This window comes from Panthera uncia (assembly GCF_023721935.1).
Source record: "Panthera uncia isolate 11264 chromosome B2 unlocalized genomic scaffold, Puncia_PCG_1.0 HiC_scaffold_24, whole genome shotgun sequence".
Classification (NCBI taxonomy): domain Eukaryota; kingdom Metazoa; phylum Chordata; class Mammalia; order Carnivora; family Felidae; genus Panthera; species Panthera uncia.
In genome coordinates this window covers 7,617,767-7,637,952 of record NW_026057580.1, presented here as the reverse complement: position 1 = coordinate 7,637,952, position 20,186 = coordinate 7,617,767, and the positions used below count along the sequence as shown (strand labels likewise).

Sequence of the window (20,186 nt, the reverse complement as noted above, 5' to 3'; positions counted from 1 at the left end):
ATCATTGTAGTATCTTGTTTAAATATAAAGGACTTGAAAAAGAAAGCCTGCCTGTACCTAGTGGTTACAAATAATGTTAAGTTCTGTTTCTGTGTTCTTTCCTTCCCACAGGACTGTGTTTCCTCCAAGTCCCTAAGGGGCATGCACTGTGTATCTTCCTTTAGTTTCAATTGTTGTTATTCTTGTTTTATGTAGTGGAAGTGTGTAAGATGTTCTTTCTTTTCTTTCACACCCCAGTCCTATTTCCTTATAGGTAGCCATTCCTTGAAGGAAAAGAGAAATTCTCTTTCCCTCTGTAGCAAGTTAGTTTTCAGATGATAGGAGCCATTGTAGAAAGCTTGTCTTTTGGGTTCAGAGACTAACATTTGTTCATACCCAGTAAATGTTGACTAAACATTTTTTGTGAATTAAAATCAGTAAAAGTATGTCTACGGGTATAGAATTTTATTTTATCCTATTTAAAAGCTAATAATGAGCTTGTTGTAGTTTATGGATGCTGACAGAACACATGATACTCCTAGATCAGAGATAGAAGACTTTATTACTCACAGCCCTGCAAGCAGCATAAGCAAATGTTTGCATTAGTTCCCCCTTATCCCCTCGTGTCCCATGGGAGTGACACAAACGGACCCAGATGGATGCTTGCACATATTTTATAGGAATGGAACACTGAAGTAAGTGGTAAGCAAACCTGCTCTTTGTCCTAGGGTGGGGCACATTACTTCATCCCTCAAAGCTGATCTTTGCAAACCCAATCCTGAGAAGTGGCCCAGGTAAGGAGTGGTCAGGATCATGTGTTTTTGGTATACTCAGCAAGACATGTAGGAGTGTGAGAGACCCATGGAGGAGTAGCGCTTCAAACAGTAAGTACATACACTAGGTAATTGATAGAAATCTTAGAAAGAATTACTATGAAATATTTGCCATACAAAAATATATAAAGAGTAATATAGCCATACGTTCACCTCCCATACAGTCACCTCCCAATGTGAGAAATAAGTATTTATACAGAATGTGAGAAGTAAGTATTTATATAGTTGCAGCTGACTGTGGAACCCTCCCCTGTCTCACAGGTAAGCAGTTTCCTGAATTTGTTATCATGCCATTGATTCCTATGAATCTCTAATTATCATATAGTACTTTTTTTTTTGCATGTTTATAAACTTCTAAAAATTTTTAACTATCGTTTAAAAATTGTTAGAGAGTCTTTTTATATAGTACCATTTTAGGCACTGTAGAAAAAAATTGTGAAGATAAAACTCATGCACATCATGATGTTATAGTCCAAGGAAAACCAAAAACACTAAAATACACCTTAGTAAAAGGAAAGGATGTATATGAACAAATAAAAGTTGGTAAATAATATGTAACTCTGAAGTCAGTTATTAGCATCTAATATGTATAAGGGCCAAGTGTAGTTATGGATGGAGGGCAAGATACAATCTATTATTGAGGTGGAAAATAGTGACTCAGAGGCAGCAACAGTGAGAATTACAGGGATGAGATTCATCTAGACAGTTTGTCATACAGGAAAGACGGATATGCTGTGAGGAACTGCCCTTAAGTTGATCTAACCAAAAAGATGAGAAGGGAACTGGGAGTAGTTAGGCAGCAGGATAGTTAGCTGAGAGGTGTGTGCGTATGTCAGGTAACCATTTTGATTAGGAGGCATGGCTAAGACCAAGCCTCTGACCTCACAAGGCTTCACATCTAATTACACAGGGGTGGTTACATATGGGAGAATTAGAGAACATCCTAAGACCCTCCATGATTATGACTTAAATGTGTATAACAGATTCTAGAGATGTAGAAAAAAGAAGTTTAATATGAGTTGCAGCAGTTGGGGAAGGAAAGCCTCAGTGAGAAGTCTTGCATTGGGCCTGGCATGGCAGACTGTGATGATGATGCTCCAGGAAAGGGGTGGCAAGAACACGTGAGCAGACTGGAGACAGTGAGCATGGAATAATGAGAAGACTGGCCTGTGTGAATTATGTCCAGGCCACTTGACCTGTAGAGTTTCCTATGGTCTGTATTTTGCTGATTGCACGCTTATGGTGCAGTTCAGCGTTTTTTCTCTGTCCTCTGTATTTCCTGCAAATTCGCAACTGGACCTAGTAGCATGATGAGATTTAGGTTCATTTACTTTGGCAGGACTATAGGTGAGGGGGTTGTTCTTTTGTCACATGAGTAAAGGGATGTGTAAGGGTCTGGGGTTTCATTTGACTATACTTAACAAGCTAACAATTAGCCTATTACCTACCATTTCACATTTTTTTTTAATTTACCATTTTTTAAAAAGAAGTTTATTTTTGAGAGGGGGGTGGGGAAGGAGGGGCAGAGAGAGAATCCCAAGCAGGCTTTGTGCTGTCAGCGCAAAGCCTGACCTGCAGCGTGATCCCACCAACCACAACCTGAGCCAAAATCAAGAGTTGGACGCTTAACCGACTGAGCCACCCAGGCGCCCCCGTCTCACATTCTAACTTCATAGAGCTCCCTCGTCTGTTTCAAGTAGTGTTAGAAATATAATTTGCTTTCTGAGATATCCTGGTCTGTCTACTCTCCACCCAGCCCCGCCCCCACTTTTGTTTGTACAGTCTCTTTTCTTCATTTGCTTTCCCTATCTTGCTCAGTTTGGATTCCTCTCCCAACAGTTTCTTTTCAACATGGGTGCTGTGTCCTAAGAAGGAACCTTGATTAGTTTCCTGAGTTTATAGGGCTAGCCTGCTCCAGGTCCTTTGGACCTCACTGGGGACCCCTTGCAGTTGACTACACCCCACTAGTTTCAACTGCTATGATCAAATTGGCCCACGTTGCTTTTCATTTAAAACTTGGTTGTCTTGTAGTTCTGTTCTTTGGTTTGTCAGATGACTTATTGCTTTCATGTTGATTTTCACAGCTGCTTATAGCACATATGTCTTGTGGCTATTGATGCTTTTTCCCTCTTGCTTTATGTGGGGGTTTATGAGGCTGCTTTGTCTTCTAGTTTTGTTATAAGTGTTATCCGTGGGCTTCTGGTGTTGCTATCTAGTTGCTTTGTTTTTATGTGGGGATTCAGAAATATCAAAGGTCTATATTGCCACTGCTATAGCCATTTCTCCAGAATCACTTGAGTAGAAAGGTGATACAATCATGAGTAGAATGATAGGTCTCACCTAACATCTTACTTGGCATAGAGACAGTGTGGTCATTAGTCAACATTTGTTCTTTAACTTTCTCTTTTCTCCAAACTAAAAAGCGTTATTGGCTATAATGCCCATTTAGTGGATTTCCATAGAAATAATACCTTCTTATTTTTACTTTTTTCAGGTTCACCAAAAATCTTTCCCCAGACAAAATCAATTTGAGCACTCTGAAAGGGGAGGGTCAGCTGACGAACCTGGAGCTAGATGAAGAGGTTCTACAGAATGTGCTGGAGCTACCCACCTGGTTAGCCATCACTCGGGTCTACTGCAACAGGGCCTCCATCCGGGTGAGAATGGGGGTCAGAGTGCTGTTGCTGTCCTTGGCCAACAGGCATGCTTTATTGAGGGACAGCTCCCACAGCCCTGAGTCTTTGCTTTCTTCTTTCAGATCCAGTGGACAAAGTTGAAGACACATCCCATATGCTTGGTAATGGCTTTTCTTGATTGCAAGTAATCACATGGGGATGGCTGGGGTCAGGTTTTAAAAGATCTGAGAGAAGATGGGGAGGAGACCTGATAGGCTATCCTTTTTGGGAGTGATGATTGCTCTTTCTGGCTTGTCAGCTTCTCTCTCAGAGTGACTACTGTCTGGGCTTATTCTGGTATTGCTATGAGGTATAATGTTAACATTGAGACACAAGACCCAGGAGTCCTGAGTTGCTTGTTTTGCTTTTTGTTTTTTATAACAAATTTGCTACCCAGGTTCTACTTTTACATTTCCTTTGGAATCCTGACAGAGGAAAAATGAGAAATGTAGTTGATGTTGACTGTCGGGTGATTATCAACTGAAAGCCCTTCATCAGTGAAAGAGCCCTGATCCATGCATGCCTTTACTCAAAGAGTGGAATCTCCAGGAATAGTAATCTCTGTAACTTGGATTTATGTTTTAGTTTTCTGCTATGAGCTAATCCCATACTTGTCATGGAGTTCTGCTGCTAATGGACATGGAAGAGGGAAGATGAGGCCTCTCTTTGCATTTCAGTTTGTTCATTCATTCGACAGACATTTAATGTGTGCCCACTGTGGGCACAGCACTCAACTAGGCATTATAGAGATGGGTAATCCGCAGCGTGTGCTGTGTGGGTTTTTGTGCAGATGCTTAGCTCTTCGTGGCTTTTATTTCAGTGTCTGGATAAGGTAGAGGTGGAGATGAAGACATGTGAGGAGCCTCGGCCCCCCAATGGACAGTCTCCCATTGCCCTCGCTTCAGGACAGAGGTTAGTTGCTAATGGCCCTATTATTTCCAATATATTAACTGTTCCATATCAACTTTTACTAAAAAACAAAAGCTTTTGGGGTGCCTGGACAGCTCAGTTGCTTGAGTGTCTGACTCTTGGTTTTGGCTCAAGTCATGATCTCACGGTTAGTGAGTTCAAGCCCCCCGTTGGTCTCTGCGCTGATAGCAGAGACTCTCCCCACCCGCCTTTCCCCTCTCTCTGCCCCTCCCCCGCTTTCTCACTCCCAAAAACAAATAAATAAACATTTAAAAAACAACCTTTTTGGGACACCTGAGTGGTTCAGTTGGTTGAGCATCTGACTTCGGCTCAGGTCATTGATCTCACAGTTTGTGAGTTTGAGCCCCACATCGGGCTTGCTGCTGTCAACCTGTCAGCACAGAGCCCACTTTGGATCCCCTGTCCCCCTCTCTCTTCTCCTTCCCCACTTGAACTCTTCCAAAAAATAAATAAAGTCATTGCTGTACCTAAGGTCATCGAGGTTTTCTCTTATGCTGTCTTCCAGGAATTTAATATCAGTTTGTTTAAAATTTTTAAATTGTTTTTAAATTTATTTTTTAATTATATAAAATAAAAAGTTAAAGTTCCAAAGTTAAAACCATAAAACAAGATACGTTATACGTATGTATGTTTGTGTTGTCCCCTTTTTTACATAAAATACCGTGTACCATAAACACTTTCCACATTGGTTTTTCTTTTAAAAACATATCCTGGAGATCAGTCTATAGAAGTATATAGAGCAACGTTCCTTATTCCTTTTTTTTTTTTTTTTTAAAGTAGGCTTTATGCCCAGTGTGGGGCTTGAATTCATGACCCGAGATCAAGAGTTGCATGTTCTGCCATCTGAGCCAGTCAGGCACCAACCCCTGCCCCATTCCTTTCTGAATCTACAGAATACTCAAAATATTTTCAGGAGGCATCGTAGTTTCTATAGCCTGTTCTCTATTGATAGATATTTGAATTATTTCTAGTTTTCTTGCTGTTACAAATAGTGCAGCAATAAATGACCTTGTTCGTGAGTCACTTAGTATTTTTCCAGCATATTTTAACTCTATTTTTTTTTAACTTATTTATTTATTTTGAGAGAGAGAGAGCCGGGGAGGGGCAGAGAGACAGAGGAAGAAAGAATTGCAGGCAAGCGCCATGCTGGCAGTGTGGAGCCCAACACGGGGCTCAAACCCACAAACCATGAGATCATGACCTGAGCCTAAACCAAGAGCCGGAAGCTTAACTGACTGAGCCACCCAGGTGCCCCTTCCAACATATTTTAAAAACCATTTTATTGAAATATAATTCACATACCATAGAATTCATCCATTTGAAGTGTATGGTTCAATTGTTTTTAGAATTTACACCAGGTTGTACAACTATAACCACAATCAATTTTAGAACATTTTAATCACCCAAACAAACCCCATACTACCTATTAGCAGTAACTCCTCATTGTCCCTTGCCTTAGTCCTAGGTGACCATTAATCTACTTTCTGTATCTATTCTGATCATCATTCTGATCATCCTATAAATGGAATCATTTATTCTGTAGTCTCTTATAGCTGGCTTCTTTCACTTAGCATAATATTTTCAAGGTTTAGATGTATTTTAGCACTATCACTACTTTATTCCTTCTTGTGGGCAAATAATATTTTATTATATGGATAGATATACCACATTTGATTTATCCGTTCATCAGTTGAGGGACATTTGGGGTGTTTCTCCCTTTTTTGCCAGCATATTTTGGGATAGATTCCTAGAAGTGGGACTCGTGGGTTAAAGGGAAAATGTATGTATAATTTTAATAGTAATTGCTGAATTACCTTCTATAAGGATATAATTTTATGTTCCCATCAGCATTGTGTACTAGTTCTTGTTTTTCCAGAGACTTGTCAATAGAGAATATTGTCAGGCTATAGGATTTTTGCCTAATCTAATAGATGACACATGGTGTTTCAGTGTAGTTTTTTGGTAAATTATATTGAAGTGTACCATATTGAAGAATACAAATCATGTGTATATAATAGTTGAGTGATTCTTTACAAAGTTAACACATCAAGAAACAGACTACTAACTTCCAGAATCCTAGAAGTCTCCTGTGGCCTTTCTAGTTATATCCACCCCCAAGGATCACTTTCATTGTGATTTGTAACACCATACATTAGTTTCCCTAGTTTTAAAGTTAAGTAAATGTAACCATATAGTATGTCATCATTTCATATATATATATGAAAAGAGAAAGAAAGAAAGAAACCATCCACAGTTCTAGCACCCAAAGAGAGACACTGTTAATAATCTTGTCTGATGTCTTCCAGCACAGAGTGTGCACAGACTCTCACATGATTCTGAACATTGGTCTGCCTCATTTGTTGTAGTGAGTATGGCTTTGCCGAGAAGGTGGTGGAGGGAATGTTCATCATCGTCAATTCCATCACCATCAAGATTCACTCCAAGGCCTTCCACGCTTCTTTTGAATTGTGGCAGCTCCAGGGCTACAGTGTCAACCCCAACTGGCAGCAGAGTGACCTCCGCCTCACCCGCATCACTGACCCCCGCCGAGGAGAGGTGACAACCCTAGTATTGCAAGAGAAGAGAATGGGGAGATCCAGAATAGGACTTCTTTTTAAAGGATACTGTTCCTGCTTTGGGGATTTCCTCAGATATTGCCCTTATTCCTGTGAACCCAAGAAGCCCTTCTGTCCAGTGTTACTGCTGCATCCTTTCCTCACTTAGGGATCTCTGTTCCGCTGCATTCTATTGGTGGGATCCCAACCGAGAATGGTGGGGGTTTCTGCTTTGCCAGTCTTTTCCCCCTTGGACTTACTGCCTCTTGGTTAATTTCATCCACAGAATTAAGGGAATTTACTCTCTCTCCTTCCAGGTTTTAACATTTAAGGAAATAACTTGGCAAACACTTCGAATCGAGGCAGATGCTACCGACAATGGTGATCAGGATCCAGTCACCACTCCATTGAGGCTTATTACCAACCAAGGCAGGATCCAAATAGCCCTCAAAAGAAGAGTGAGTATATTTTCTGCCCTCATGAAAACTTCCATGTTTTATTCTCCTACACATCCTGGGAGTTGGTATTCTCTCTTGGAATGTTACTGGCTCTAGGAATGACAATCGAAAAGCACAGGCCTGTAATTTAGTGTTGCACAGAACATTTCTGTGAACATTTCCACCTCCTTGTCATCTGTATTTTGGAAACCACAGTTTTTACCCATATACAGGGACATGGACCTAGGCACCTAGCAGTTCACTTTTCCTGCTTCTTGTTAATTGCAGAAAACATTAGTAGCTTTGTAAGAAATGGACTCTCCACAGTGGTTGTTGCTTTCCTTTCATGTTCTGGGGATTAAAAGCCATTTCTGAAGTTAACTGGGCAAGAGTCACTTTGAGTTGGAATAATACAAGATGTTGAACTTCATGTTCTGTGTGTCTCCTTCAGACCAAAGATTGCAATGTGGTAGCCTCCAAGCTGATGTTCCTGTTGGATGATCTGCTCTGGGTGCTGACTGACTCACAGCTCAAGGCTATGATGAAGTATGCAGAGTCGCTGAGTGAGGCCATGGAGAAGTCAGCCCAGCAGAGGAAGAGCCTGGCCCCTGAACCTGTACAGGTTAGAGGCGTGGGGCTAGGGAGATGGTAGGCCAGACCTAATTCATATCAACATAGGTGGAGTCTAGACTTTACTAGGCTTATTTGGAGCATTTTTCATTTACTTCTAGATGTGCATAGGTTTTGTTTGTGTGTCTGATTTATTTATTTATTCTGTTCATTGGGTGCCTCCAGTGTGTTAGCTTATTACATAGTGCTGGCCACTGGAAAGGGAGAGTATAATAAACTTCTTGTTTTTGTCCTTGGAGCTTTCACTGTCTTAAAATACTGTCAACAAGCTATTACAACATGATATGTATAAAGGTAGACACTGTGCCATGAGAGCACAAAGAAGAGGCATCTAACTACACAGACCGAAAGGGGTCATTTAAGAAAGACTTCCTGTAGGAGGTGTTTTGGCATCAGTGAGCTAAGTCCTGGGGGGGTCAAAGCTTGGGGGGCAATTCAAACTGAGAACAGAACTCTGACAATTACCACACTAATTATAATTAGGCTTTTTGCAGTTTGGGTTATTTAGGTGGGACAGACCTACGTGAGCTACCAGGTGAACACTTACGAAAGGGAAGAGTCATCTTGCTAAAATGTGGTTTTCTTCAGACTGAAATAAAGCTTAAGAAAGCCTGTGAGGAGCCTGCCTGGGTTTGGACTTCTTATTTTTCTCTCTGTCACATATAGATCACTCCACCTGCTCCCAGTGCCCAGCAGTCCTGGGCCCAGGCGTTTGGTGCCAGCCAAGGCAGCAGCAACAGCAGCAGCAGCCGCCTCAGCCAGTACTTTGAGAAATTTGATGTGAAAGAGTCCTCCTACCATCTGCTCATCTCCCGCCTGGACCTGCACATTTGTGACGATAGCCAGTCTCGGGAGCCAGGTACCCTGTTTGGCCTGAGCCTGGGCTGGGTGGTCCATCACTGCCTTCAGCTCTGGACAAAGCTTCGGGATGGAAGGCTCTTTTCAAGATGCCATGGAGCACTTTGGTTGGCTTCCCTTAATCAGGGCATTCCTTGAGCCTCAGCCTCTGTGGCATCTCTGTTTTTGTTGGTGTGAGGTAGTACTCTTTAGCCTTAAGGCAGCAGGACCACCTGCAATACTTAATAAAATACAGGTGCCATGCTATTCCTAGACCTCCCTAAGTCAGAATCTTCAAGGGTAGAGCTCAAGCATTGTATACTTTCTTTTCTCCCCAGTGTCCCTTGGCCAATGCTGACCACTGATAGAAGCTATTAGGAAAGAAAATTCAAGTATAGGAAACCCCAGAATTTTCAGATTTTTGAGTCAATTTAAATAATTTTTATGTGTAAATGCCCTCTTCCCAAGCAGAGAGGTTATGTTGTATTCTCGTCATGCTTTTACATTCATTAGGGCCATTGGTATTACATACACGTATATGTTTTATTCAAAATGAAAAAGGAATTGACTCATTTTGTCTTCATGAGTCTTGGGGAAATCACTTAGCCTCTTGCTTAACCTCTTTGAGTTTCATCATTTGTGAACTTGAGTTAAATCATATCTTACTCGTTTACCTCATTGGTTGTTGTCAGGCTCAAATGAAATAATATACTGAATTGGAAGACCTTAATTATAGGCACATGCTCAGTATTATTATTCCTTTGCTGCCTCTTCCTTTAATACTCTGCCTGTATTTCCTTTATACTCCCCTTTGCACCAGCTCTTGGCTTTAGATACTCTCATATGGTAGATTTTTCTTGTGCTGCTGTATCCTTTCTGAGGGTTAATGTCTGCCTCTTTAATGATCCCTAGACTCAGTTTCCTTGGGGGAACTTACCTTTTCTTCCTGGGGCACCAAGCAGCATTATCTTTCTTGCTTTGCTGTTCTGTGGTGTTGAAGTGACTTCAGTCCCTGTCTACTCCCACTCTGAGAGAGCTGAGAGGAGCAGTGACAACATAAAGATTGCTTTTGCGACCACAAGAAATAAATTGCTCACTGGTTAGCCACCCACTTATTTTGGAAGTTCTTTGCTAAAACGATTATTGTTTTGTTTGGTTGTTTCTTCCAAGTGTTACTATAAAGGCTTTGGGTTTTTTCCTCTTGTTTTGTCTTGGATCTTTTCATAGGTCTTTATTAAGAGTGTATTATTGAGAATTTGACCCTTTTGCTTGATGAGGAGTATTTAGCACTGTCGTCTTCATGTGACAAGGTCCCATAACCCACACTAAGATGTAAATGACTACCCTCCCTTGCAGTCCCTATTTATTTATTTATTTATTTATTTATTTATTTAGCTAAATTAATATATTTGCTGGAATTTAAGAACTTTTTGTATGAGATAGTTTTAGATAGGGAGAAAACTTCCAACCTGCCATACCCAGGTGTGATGTATGACTCTGTAAAGGAATAAGGAACAGTTCTTGTGAATTTGACTCTTCTCCTGGGATCTGGGGAGAAAAGGGAAGGGAGAACTAGGTGGCACAGAAAGCATTCTAAAGTTCTCTGGAATTGTTCTGTCTAATATGCAGCCACATATGACTACTGTTGGCTGATCCAAATTGAGATTGGTTGCAAGTGTAATTTCCACATGGGATTTTGAAGATGTAGTAGAATAAAAGAGTATAGAATACCTTGATAATTATTTTCATATTGGTTATATGTTGAGATGATAATATATTGATTATATTGGTTTAAGTTGTATGTATTGTTAAAATTAATTTCACCTTTTTAAAAAACTGTTTTCCATGTAGCTACTAGAAAATTTAAAATTATTTATGGCTCATGTTATATTTCTGTTGGATAGCATTTTTTTCAAACTCTCTGTCTAGTATGGTAGTCAATAGCCACGTGTGTCTGTTAAAATTAAAATAAAATAAAATGAAAAAATCAGCCCCTAATTTGCACCACCCACATTTTAAGTACTCAGTGTAATCTACAGACCATAGAAGATATTCATCATCACAGAAAATTCTTTTGGACAGTGCTGCTCTAGAGGCTCCTTGCTACATCTACCTTCTTTTCTCATTAAGGGACATGATAGCCTGGGATGTTGGGCCCTTGAGTAACACACTTACCTATTCTGTGGCATTAGAGGTGAAATTATTGGAAACTGGGTGGGTCCTTGGGCACACCTTGGCTTGAGGTGGGGCAGCACTATCTCTTAAAATTCAGAAAAGCAGGGCACCTGAGTGGCTTAGTTGGTTGAGAGTCCAACTTCAGCTCAGGTCATGATCTCACAGTTCATGGGTTTGAGCCCCACATCAGGCTCTGTGCTGACAGCTCAGAGCCTGAAGCCTGCTTCAGATTCTGTGTCTCCCTCTCTCTCTGCCCCTCCCCCACTCCTCTCTCTCTCTCTCTCTCTCTCTCAAAATAAATAAACATTAAAAAAAATTCAGAGAAGAGGTTAGTGGTTGATGGAGAAAAGAGTGTCACCGCTTATTTTATTTTATTTTATTTTTATTTTGGGGAGAGCACAAGCAGGGGAGGGGTAGAGAGAGGGGAACAGAGGATCTGAAGTGGGCTCTGTGCTGACAGGCTGGCAACAGTGAGCCCAGTGTGGGGCTTGAACCCATGAGCCATGAGATCATGACCTGAGCTGAAATAGGAAGCTCAGTTGACTGAGCCACCCAGGCACTCCTTACTTGCTTCTTTTTAACTCTTTTTCGTCTGGATGAGGCCTGTGAGCTAAAAACTTTCTTTCTTTATCTCTCTTAAGGCCAAGCTTTCCTCATCCCACAGCTCATTGGAGAACTTTAGTCATTTATGGACACTATTTACCATTTATGTCCCATATCTGATTATGTATTTATAATTAAATATGTTGGTGACTGCTAATTATATTTGATTTTGATTTCAATTCTAGACCCTATTTTAATATGCTCAGTCTATGTAGTTTCTTGTTCTTTTAGGTCTGAATAACTCCATTGGAGGGAGCGTTGCCATGAAACTCTCTCCCTCCAGTGCCTTGGGCATGCATTTTTAACAGGGATGGTATCACCCAGCAGCAGATGAAAATTGACTCTTTCCTTTTAAGCAGCTTTATTGAGATCTAATTCACATACCATACAATTTGCCCATTTAGAATATACAACTTAGGGGGTTTTAGTATATTTATAGGGTTGTATAATCATCATCACTACAGTCTAATTGTAGAACATTTTTGTCCTCCCTGAAAGAAATCATGTACCCATTAGCTGTCTCTTCCCATTTTGCAACTCTAAGCAACCACTGATGTACTTTCTGTCTTGATTTTTGCCTGTTCTAGACATTAAAAATTGGTTCCTTGGTGAAGTGTGGGGTGAAAAAAAATTTTAGCTATAACACTGGTTTGTACCCTTCTAAAGCTTAATCCCTACATGACAAAACTTTAGTCCTTGGTATTTAATTTCTTTCTTTGGGTTTTCTTGGATATCACATGAGGAGCACTGACACTGAGTTCATGGAAGATACACAAAATATGGAAGATCACTGCTAAAAACTATGGTGAATAGATGGCTGTGATTAGAGGTCTTTCTCCCAACTGATTGCTTAATCTCAAAGTCATATGGTAAGAGGTGGCCCGCACATGCCGGTTGGCTGACTTGTCAGTGTTGTTTCTGTTTGAGCCTTAGTGCTTTTGTGGTTTGAACTTTAAGAATTAAATAGGGGCGCCTGGGTGGCTTAGTCGGTTAAGTGACCGACTTCAGCTCAGGTCATGATATCGCAGTTCGTGGGTTTGAGTCCTGCATGGGGCTCTGTGCTGACGGCTCGGAGCCTGGAGCCTGCTTCAGATTCTGTGTCTCCCTCTCTTTCTGCCCCTCCCCCACTCGCTCTCTGTCTCTTTCTTTCTCTCAAAAATTAACAAAAAATGTTAAAAAAGGAATTAAATAAAAAGTCTATATTTTAAAATTATTATTATTTTAAATATTTATTTATTTATTTATTTATTTAACGTTTATTTATTTTTGAGACAGAGAGAGACAGAGCATGAACAGGGGAGAGTCAGAGAGAGGGAGACACAGAATCCGAAACAGGCTCCAGGCTCTGAGCTGTCAGCACAGAGCCCGACGCCGGGCTCAAACTCAGGGACCGCGAGATCATGACCTGAGCCGAAGTCGGCCGCTTAACCGACTGAGCCACCCAGGTGCCCCTTATATTTATTTATTTTTGAGGAGAGAGAGAGAGATAGAGAGCAAGCAGGGAGGGACAGAGAGAAGGAGAGAGAGAATCCCAAGCAGGCACCATGCTGTCAGCACAGAGCATGATGCGGTACTCAAACCCACGAACTGTGAGATCATGTATGACCTGAGACGAAATCAACTGACTGAGCCACCCATACACCCCTATATTTTATTATTTAATTCTGCAGGTTATTCAGCAAATCATGAATTAAGTGCTGAAAAGAAAAAATATCGACTCAGTCTGAATGAATACCTAGCAGCTAGTTAAGCTAAAAGTTATCTTCTTGTATCAAGCAAAAGTTAAGTTAAATTTGCTAAGGAGTGCCTGGCTGGCTCAGTAGGTAGAACATATGATTCTTGATCTCAGAGTCTTGAGTTCAAGCTCCATGTTGGTCATAGAGCTTACTTGAGCTTACTTTAAGAAAAAAAAGTTCACTGACATTAATTTTAAGAAATTTATTTAAATTTTCCTTTGTTTTGCTAAAAATGCTTTTGATAAAAATTAAAAATAAAAATGAATTTTTTTCTCTTTCTGTATTCAAGAAAAAGAAAAGAAACAAAAAAGAGAAAAAAAAAGGAAACCATTTGAAAATTTGAAAAAGTGAATACACTGAAGTAGGCTAAAATAAAATGATGGAAGTAAAATAGAATTTGAAAAAATTTACACAAAAGTAAAAAATATAGTAAAAAAAATTAAAGAAAAATATTTTTAATAAAAATTGAAAATAAAACTTTTTCTGTATTCAAGAAAAAGAAAATAGTGAAAAAAAAGAAAATTGAATAGATGGACCTGCTGCTGAATTCTGTGGTTCAGGTTGTACAGATTGTTGTGTTAAATCTCAAATCAGTTTTCTAGGTGTGCAGGATGGTTTAGTCTTGGTCTAGCTGTATGTCATGGATGCGAGACACAAAAAACTTCCATGCTGTTCCACCATCTTCTAAAAATACTTTTGAATAATTAAAAGTTTGATTATATTGCTGTTATGTGTTTCTGTATATTGCTAATTTGCATATATAATTTGATACATTATGACTTATATAAGAAATACATTTCATTACAGGGTTTGCAGGAAATATAGTTATTTATTTATTTATTTATTTATTTATTTCTAAGTTTATTTATTCATCTGAGAGAGAGTGAGCACATGCAACCTGGGAAGGGGCAGAAGAGATGAGAGAGAGAAAGAATCCCAAGCAGGCTCTGCACTGCCAGAGGGGAGCCTGATGTCGAACTTGAACTCACAAACTGTGAGATCATGACTGAACCAAAGTCAGATGCTTAACCTCCAGGAAATATAGTTATAAAGTTGTTAAAAATTAATAGCTTTAAGTTTTTAAATTTAAATTTTAATTTAAAAGAATTAGTCTTTCATAACCCTGCACTGAATAAAAGGAGTAAACTTTATGCTTATCCTTTTTATGTATAAAGCACAGACATAGGGGCGCCTGGGTGGCTCAGTGGGTGAAGCGTCTGACTTTGGCTCAGGTCATGATCTCACAGTTTGTGAGTTCGAGCCCTGTGTTGGGCTCTGTGCTGATAGCTCAGAGCCTGGAGCCTGCTTCTGATTCTATGTTTCCCTCTCTCTTCCCCTTCCCTGCTTGTGCTCGCTCTCTCTCTCTCTCTCTCTCTCTCAAAAATAAACACTAAAAAAACCACAACACACATACAGTACATAAACATATATAGTATACCTGTGGTATGAAAATTTTATGGAGAAGGGGGCAATTAGGGAAAAAATGTCTAAATGGGCTTAGAGATAGTAATAATAAACAAAAAGGTTGAGAAACAGGAACACGAGTGTAGGATGGTGATTAGTTCAGAACTTGGGGTGGTAAAATCTAGATTGGGTGGAAATGACCTTCCTGGTTGTAGGTGTATCAGCTTACACCTAGAGGATTCCATGGTATTTCCCTTCACCCTAATAAGAGATAGGATAGAAGTGTAGAACATAGAAAGGTAGGTCAGATAATATGATATGTAGGAGAAATAGTTCCTACTCTAACTACTTTGTTAACAGTTCTTATAGATGGAGAGATAAGGTAGAAATAGGGAAAGTTGATTCATTTAGTAAGAATTAAATGTAAATTCAAGGTAAACATAATACATCATTTGACTTAATGCTAAAAATTCCAATGTACCTACAATATCTTCTATGCATATTTTACAATGTCCTTGTTACTACAGTGTTTTAGTGTTCAATGACAGCTTGGAGCCTGGAGCCTGCTTCAGGTACTTTGTATGTACGTGATTGCTTAATTAGCTCTGAAGCCAGGATGTGAAAGGAAATAATGGGGGTTCTGTTTTTGGGGGAATTTGACTTATGCCTCTCCAGGTATTGTGCTGAGGCAGAACAATCCTGGCATTGCTAGGTTTGGGGGAACCAATCTTACCCTTGGGGTAAGGGTTTTAGAGTGTATCTGTGGAAGACCTAGGACTGTAATTCATGAATCCTGAGTTTTGAAATGTCTTTTCCTTTCTGGAAATCTGGCAGCCATTTACAGAAATAATGCAATATACATTTTGGGGGTCTTGTCTATTGATTTTTATAAACCAGAAGAGGAGGGCCTCAGCCTTGCAAGTCACCGGTCATCATGGTCTTTCAATTGCACTTGTGTATCAATCAGGCTTTGGAACTGATCCTCAAGAGCATTTTTAAGTACTTAAAGTGGTGTTTCGGCTTCTTTGTTTCTTCTGCCACTGTTCATCCTTATTTTTCTTTTATAGGTGTCTCTGCAAACAGACTCATGGGTGGTGCAATGCAGCTTACCTTCCGCAAGATGGCCTTTGACTATTACCCCTTCCACTGGGCAGGTAGGACAGTTCTGCATGGCAGCAGTCCTGGTGCTGCCCAGCCACACATGTACTGAGGACAGATTCCTGGATTCATCCCTGACTGCCCAGCAGGCGGGTGCCAGGAATTTCAGCTCAGAGAGGTGTTGGGAATAGCCCTCTTGAAGAAGACATCTTCTGGAAACTTGCAGGGTCTGCTGTTAATGATTCTTTAGGAGTGATAAAGAAGGAGTAGGAGGAGAGGCAGTGCTTGAGATTTTGCTTTTGACTCTATGTTCTGCCCCTACTTCCAGTAGTTTTAGAGCCTCTCTAATAGTCCATGGTCAAAGATGGTGACAGTCAGCAGCTGGTCTTTAGGGAACCTTAGGGAAAAATCACATATGGAATCCAGAAGAACTTGAGTTGTTCTCACTAGATGATTTTTACTTATCCCATAGAAATCTGCATTGGGATACAGGATCAGATTCTGAACTATGACTATACCAATGGAAGGGAAAAATTGGGATGTTGGATCGTGGTCTTGGACTAAAATCTTCTTGCTTCTTTGTTGCATAGGTGACAGCTGCAAACATTGGGTACGGCACTGTGAGGCCATGGAGACCCGAGGCCAGTGGGCCCAGAAGCTGGTGATGGAATTTCAGAGTAAAATGGAGAAGTGGCATGAGGAGACGGGTCTCAAACCTCCCTGGCACCTGGGGCTGGACTCTCCCTTCCGGAGGAAAGCAGGTAGGTTACAAAGAGCTGGAGGACTCCCATTGCTTAGCTTCTTGCTAGTTACCTTTGAATATCCAGTGAAGATAAAGCACTGGACTAGCTAATTATCCCAACCTCATCCCATGGAGAGATATCAGTGACTTTTTTTCTTTACAGAGTCTTAGTTGTCTTCAGGAATAGCTGCAGTGTAGAAGAGAGGCTGTTACCTCCTTTATTCAGTAGGCTGTTGTGTTGGTCTTAAGGAGAGTATGAATTTTGAGTTCCTAGGCGCTAGGCAGTGTTAAGCTCTCTTTCCTACCTATAGCCTTAACGATCTTAGGATTTTTACTTTTAATTCTATTAATAATGAGAGTTGAATGTACCCGATTATCTTTCCTACCTTCTTGTTTTTACTTAGATTCTCTCTCCAGTCCTCAAAAGAACTCCCTTGAGAGAAGCCCCTCTCAGGGCCGACAAGCTGCTTTTCGGCCTCCAGCATGGAATCGCTTACGTTCTAGCTGCATGGTAATACGGGTGGATGACTTGGACATTCACCAGGTGAGAAGCCCAGGACACAGGGAGGCATGGTTGGAAAGGGGTCGAGCAGTTCATCTGGCAGGCAGCAGATGTGAGCAAGATCGTGGAATTCAGGGGCTGCTTCCCTTACTTCTGAGTGGATTGACACATTGGTCTGTTTCTTTCTGAGCATGGCTGCTGAGATCAGGACCTGGGATTTCCCCACTTTCCTCTGAATACCCCACTTCAAACCTTCCCCTGAGAGAAATGAACTTGCAGATGGTGTTAGGCAGGTGTGAAAATGCCTGCAACACGTGTGAAAAAACCTCTTCTCCCTGTGACAGATTTTGGAAGGATTGTAGTGGCTTTATACAACCTCAGGAAATTGAGGAAATTCTATTCTGTATGCTGTACAGATTCTAACAGCAACTTGTGTGTGATTATGTAGGTTTCTACAGCTGGACAGCCAAGTAAGAAGCCATCTACACTCCTTTCCTGTAGTCGCAAACTTCACAACCTACCCACTCAGGTCTCTGCCATTCATATTGAGTTCACAGAGTATTACTTCCCCGATAATCAGGAGCTTCCAGGTAAGCATCTCATCTGGTTGGTCACTTCTTACTGTTTAGCTCATGCTGTTCACATTTGCCAGCCTTGGGGCCATCCATGGCTTATATTCTCATTTGACGTTAGGAATTGTAGGTGTTTGAGTTAGTTGAGAACACCTTTGTTACAAACTCTTCCTTGTATGAGAATGCATCTTTGCTTTCTTCATAATAAAATGAATTTTAGCTGGTAAGTAAGGGTCAAGGTGCTACTTTGTACATGGCGATTCCTTTTTTTTCTGCTTTCCAGTTCCCTGTCCCAATCTCTACATTCAGTTAAATGGTCTGACATTTACTGTGGATCCTGTCAGCTTGCTCTGGGGAAACCTCTTCTGCCTGGATTTATACCGCAGCTTGGAGCAGTTCAAAGCTATCTACAAGCTGGAAGATTCAAGCCAGAAAGATGAACACTTGGATATTCGACTAGATGCCTTCTGGTTGAAGGTAGGGGAGAGTGGGATTTCGTTCCCTGTTGGCAGCCATAGTTGCATTTCTCCCATGGCTATAATCCAGGGTTCTGCTCTGTCCCTTTGATACAAGAAAAACAGTGTCACACCCCAAATAGTCTTTCACATGTGTATCAATGATAGGTTGCAGAGCTACTCAGATGTCCATTCTGAATCGGGTTTCATTTTCTCTCTGAAGGTGAGCTTCCCGCTGGAGAAGAGAGAGCAGGCTGGGTTGCATCGTCCTCAGGCCCTTGTCTTTTCTGCATCAGGCATGACTGCCACCAATACGCGTCATGCCCCACATTGTAGTTGTCTAGACCTCCAAAGTCTCTTCCGAGGTTTTGCGGCTGCTGAGTTCTTTCATTCCAATTATGTTCACTTTCCCAAGGTTCCAGGTGGCTTTAGCCTTCTGCACATGCTTTTTTTACATCATGCTTTCCAGATGGATTCCCGCCTTCCTCAACCCAGTACCCTCCCTCCCCAGAGGCTTAAGGCTTCCCAGGATCTCTGGTCCATCCACTTTACCCAGATCTCCTTGGATTTTGAGGGAACAGAGAACTTCAAAGGCCATACCTTGAATTTTGTGGCCCCTTTCCCCTTGTCCATTTGGGCCTGTCTGCCCCTCCGCTGGCAGCAAGCTCAGGCACGGAAGCTCCTTTTGGCCACAGAAGGGAGGCTGAAACCATCAGCTAGCTTTGGCAGTCCTGTCCAGTCTGAGGTCCTTGCCCCAGACACTGTGTCCCATCAGAGGTCAAAGACTGAACATGATTTGAAAAGCCTGTCAGGCCTTACAGAAGTCATGGATGTTTTGCGAGAAGGCAGCAGTAGTGTGGACAACAAAGGGCCTCTGACTGAGCTCGAGGATGCAGCAGATGTTCACATGCTTGTACACTCCCCTGCACATGTCCGTGTGAGGCTTGACCATTACCAGTACTTGGCTCTACTGCGCCTGAAGGAGGTGCTACAGGGTCTTCAAGAACAACTGACTAAGGATACAGAGGCCATGACCGGGTCTCCCCTGCAGGACCAGACAGCTTGCATTGGGGTCCTCTTCCCCAGTGCTGAGGTGGCTCTGCTCATGCATCCTACCCCTGGGACTGTTGAAGCTGACTCGGCAGGTTCAGATACCACCAGCCTCATAGATTCAGAGTTGTCTCCTTCAGAGGATAGGGAGCTGAAGTCTGATGCCTCTTCAGACCAGGGCCCAGCAAGCCCTGAGAAGGTTCTGGAGGATAGTGGCATTGAAAATCTGGATGCATCCCAGGATAGGCCATTGCCTCTCCCTAGCAATGGAGAACTACAGGATTCAGATTCTCTTGCACAGCAGGAGGCAGGGAAGGGCCATGAGGCAGTCGATTCCTTGCAGGCCAAGAGACTGAGCAGAGCTCAAGCATCCACCTCACCGGCTGTGTTGAAGCCCCCAAGTGGCAGGGATACCACTGTGAATGGACAGGCTGAGCTCATCCCCTTGAAGAACATTGAGGGAGAATTGTCAAGTGCTATTCACATGACCAAGGATGCCACAAAAGAGGCTCTCCATGCCACTATGGACCTCACCAAGGAAGCTGTGTCCCTGACTAAGGATGCCTTCAGTCTGGGCAGAGACCGAATGACCTCCACCATGCACAAGATGTTGTCCTTGCCCCCAGCCAAGTGAGTGGTTCTCTGCCTCCATTCACCCTATTTCTTCCTCCTAGCTCTGATCATTGGGCTTAAGGCCTCCTGCTGTGTGTACTTTTAGTTTGGGAAGCACCATCTAGTCCAGGACAATGTATAGCATGGCCTCTTTAATGTGGCAAAGACTTTAGTTTTCAGTGCTACCTGTAGGGCAGTGGAAGAGTTTTCAGGCTACCAAGAGGATATAGGTATGCCAACTGTAGAGACTTATTTTTAGGACTACCTCTAATTCTGTGATAGAGGAAGAGCCAGAAATTGGATTTTCACATGCCTCCATGTATCTTAGCCTATTCTTGGGGAGTTTTCAAGTCAGCATTTA

The 20,186-nt window shown here is 41.6% G+C and overlaps 1 protein-coding gene across 1 annotated transcript in view; it reads left to right on the top strand.

Annotated features, from left to right (window-relative positions):
- The window catches only part of BLTP3A (bridge-like lipid transfer protein family member 3A), a 57,176-nt gene that overhangs the window by 25,193 nt on the left and 11,797 nt on the right, over window positions 1–20,186 (top strand). The window contains exons 2-14 of the mRNA XM_049653401.1: window positions 3,307–3,469; window positions 3,571–3,609; window positions 4,308–4,399; window positions 6,784–6,973; window positions 7,290–7,430; window positions 7,861–8,031; window positions 8,706–8,898; window positions 15,862–15,948; window positions 16,483–16,653; window positions 17,039–17,178; window positions 17,585–17,726; window positions 17,992–18,185; window positions 18,387–19,843. Coding sequence (XP_049509358.1) covers window positions 3,307–3,469; window positions 3,571–3,609; window positions 4,308–4,399; window positions 6,784–6,973; window positions 7,290–7,430; window positions 7,861–8,031; window positions 8,706–8,898; window positions 15,862–15,948; window positions 16,483–16,653; window positions 17,039–17,178; window positions 17,585–17,726; window positions 17,992–18,185; window positions 18,387–19,843 — 3,180 coding nt within the window. The remainder of the gene's footprint in view (window positions 1–3,306; window positions 3,470–3,570; window positions 3,610–4,307; window positions 4,400–6,783; window positions 6,974–7,289; window positions 7,431–7,860; window positions 8,032–8,705; window positions 8,899–15,861; window positions 15,949–16,482; window positions 16,654–17,038; window positions 17,179–17,584; window positions 17,727–17,991; window positions 18,186–18,386; window positions 19,844–20,186) is intronic.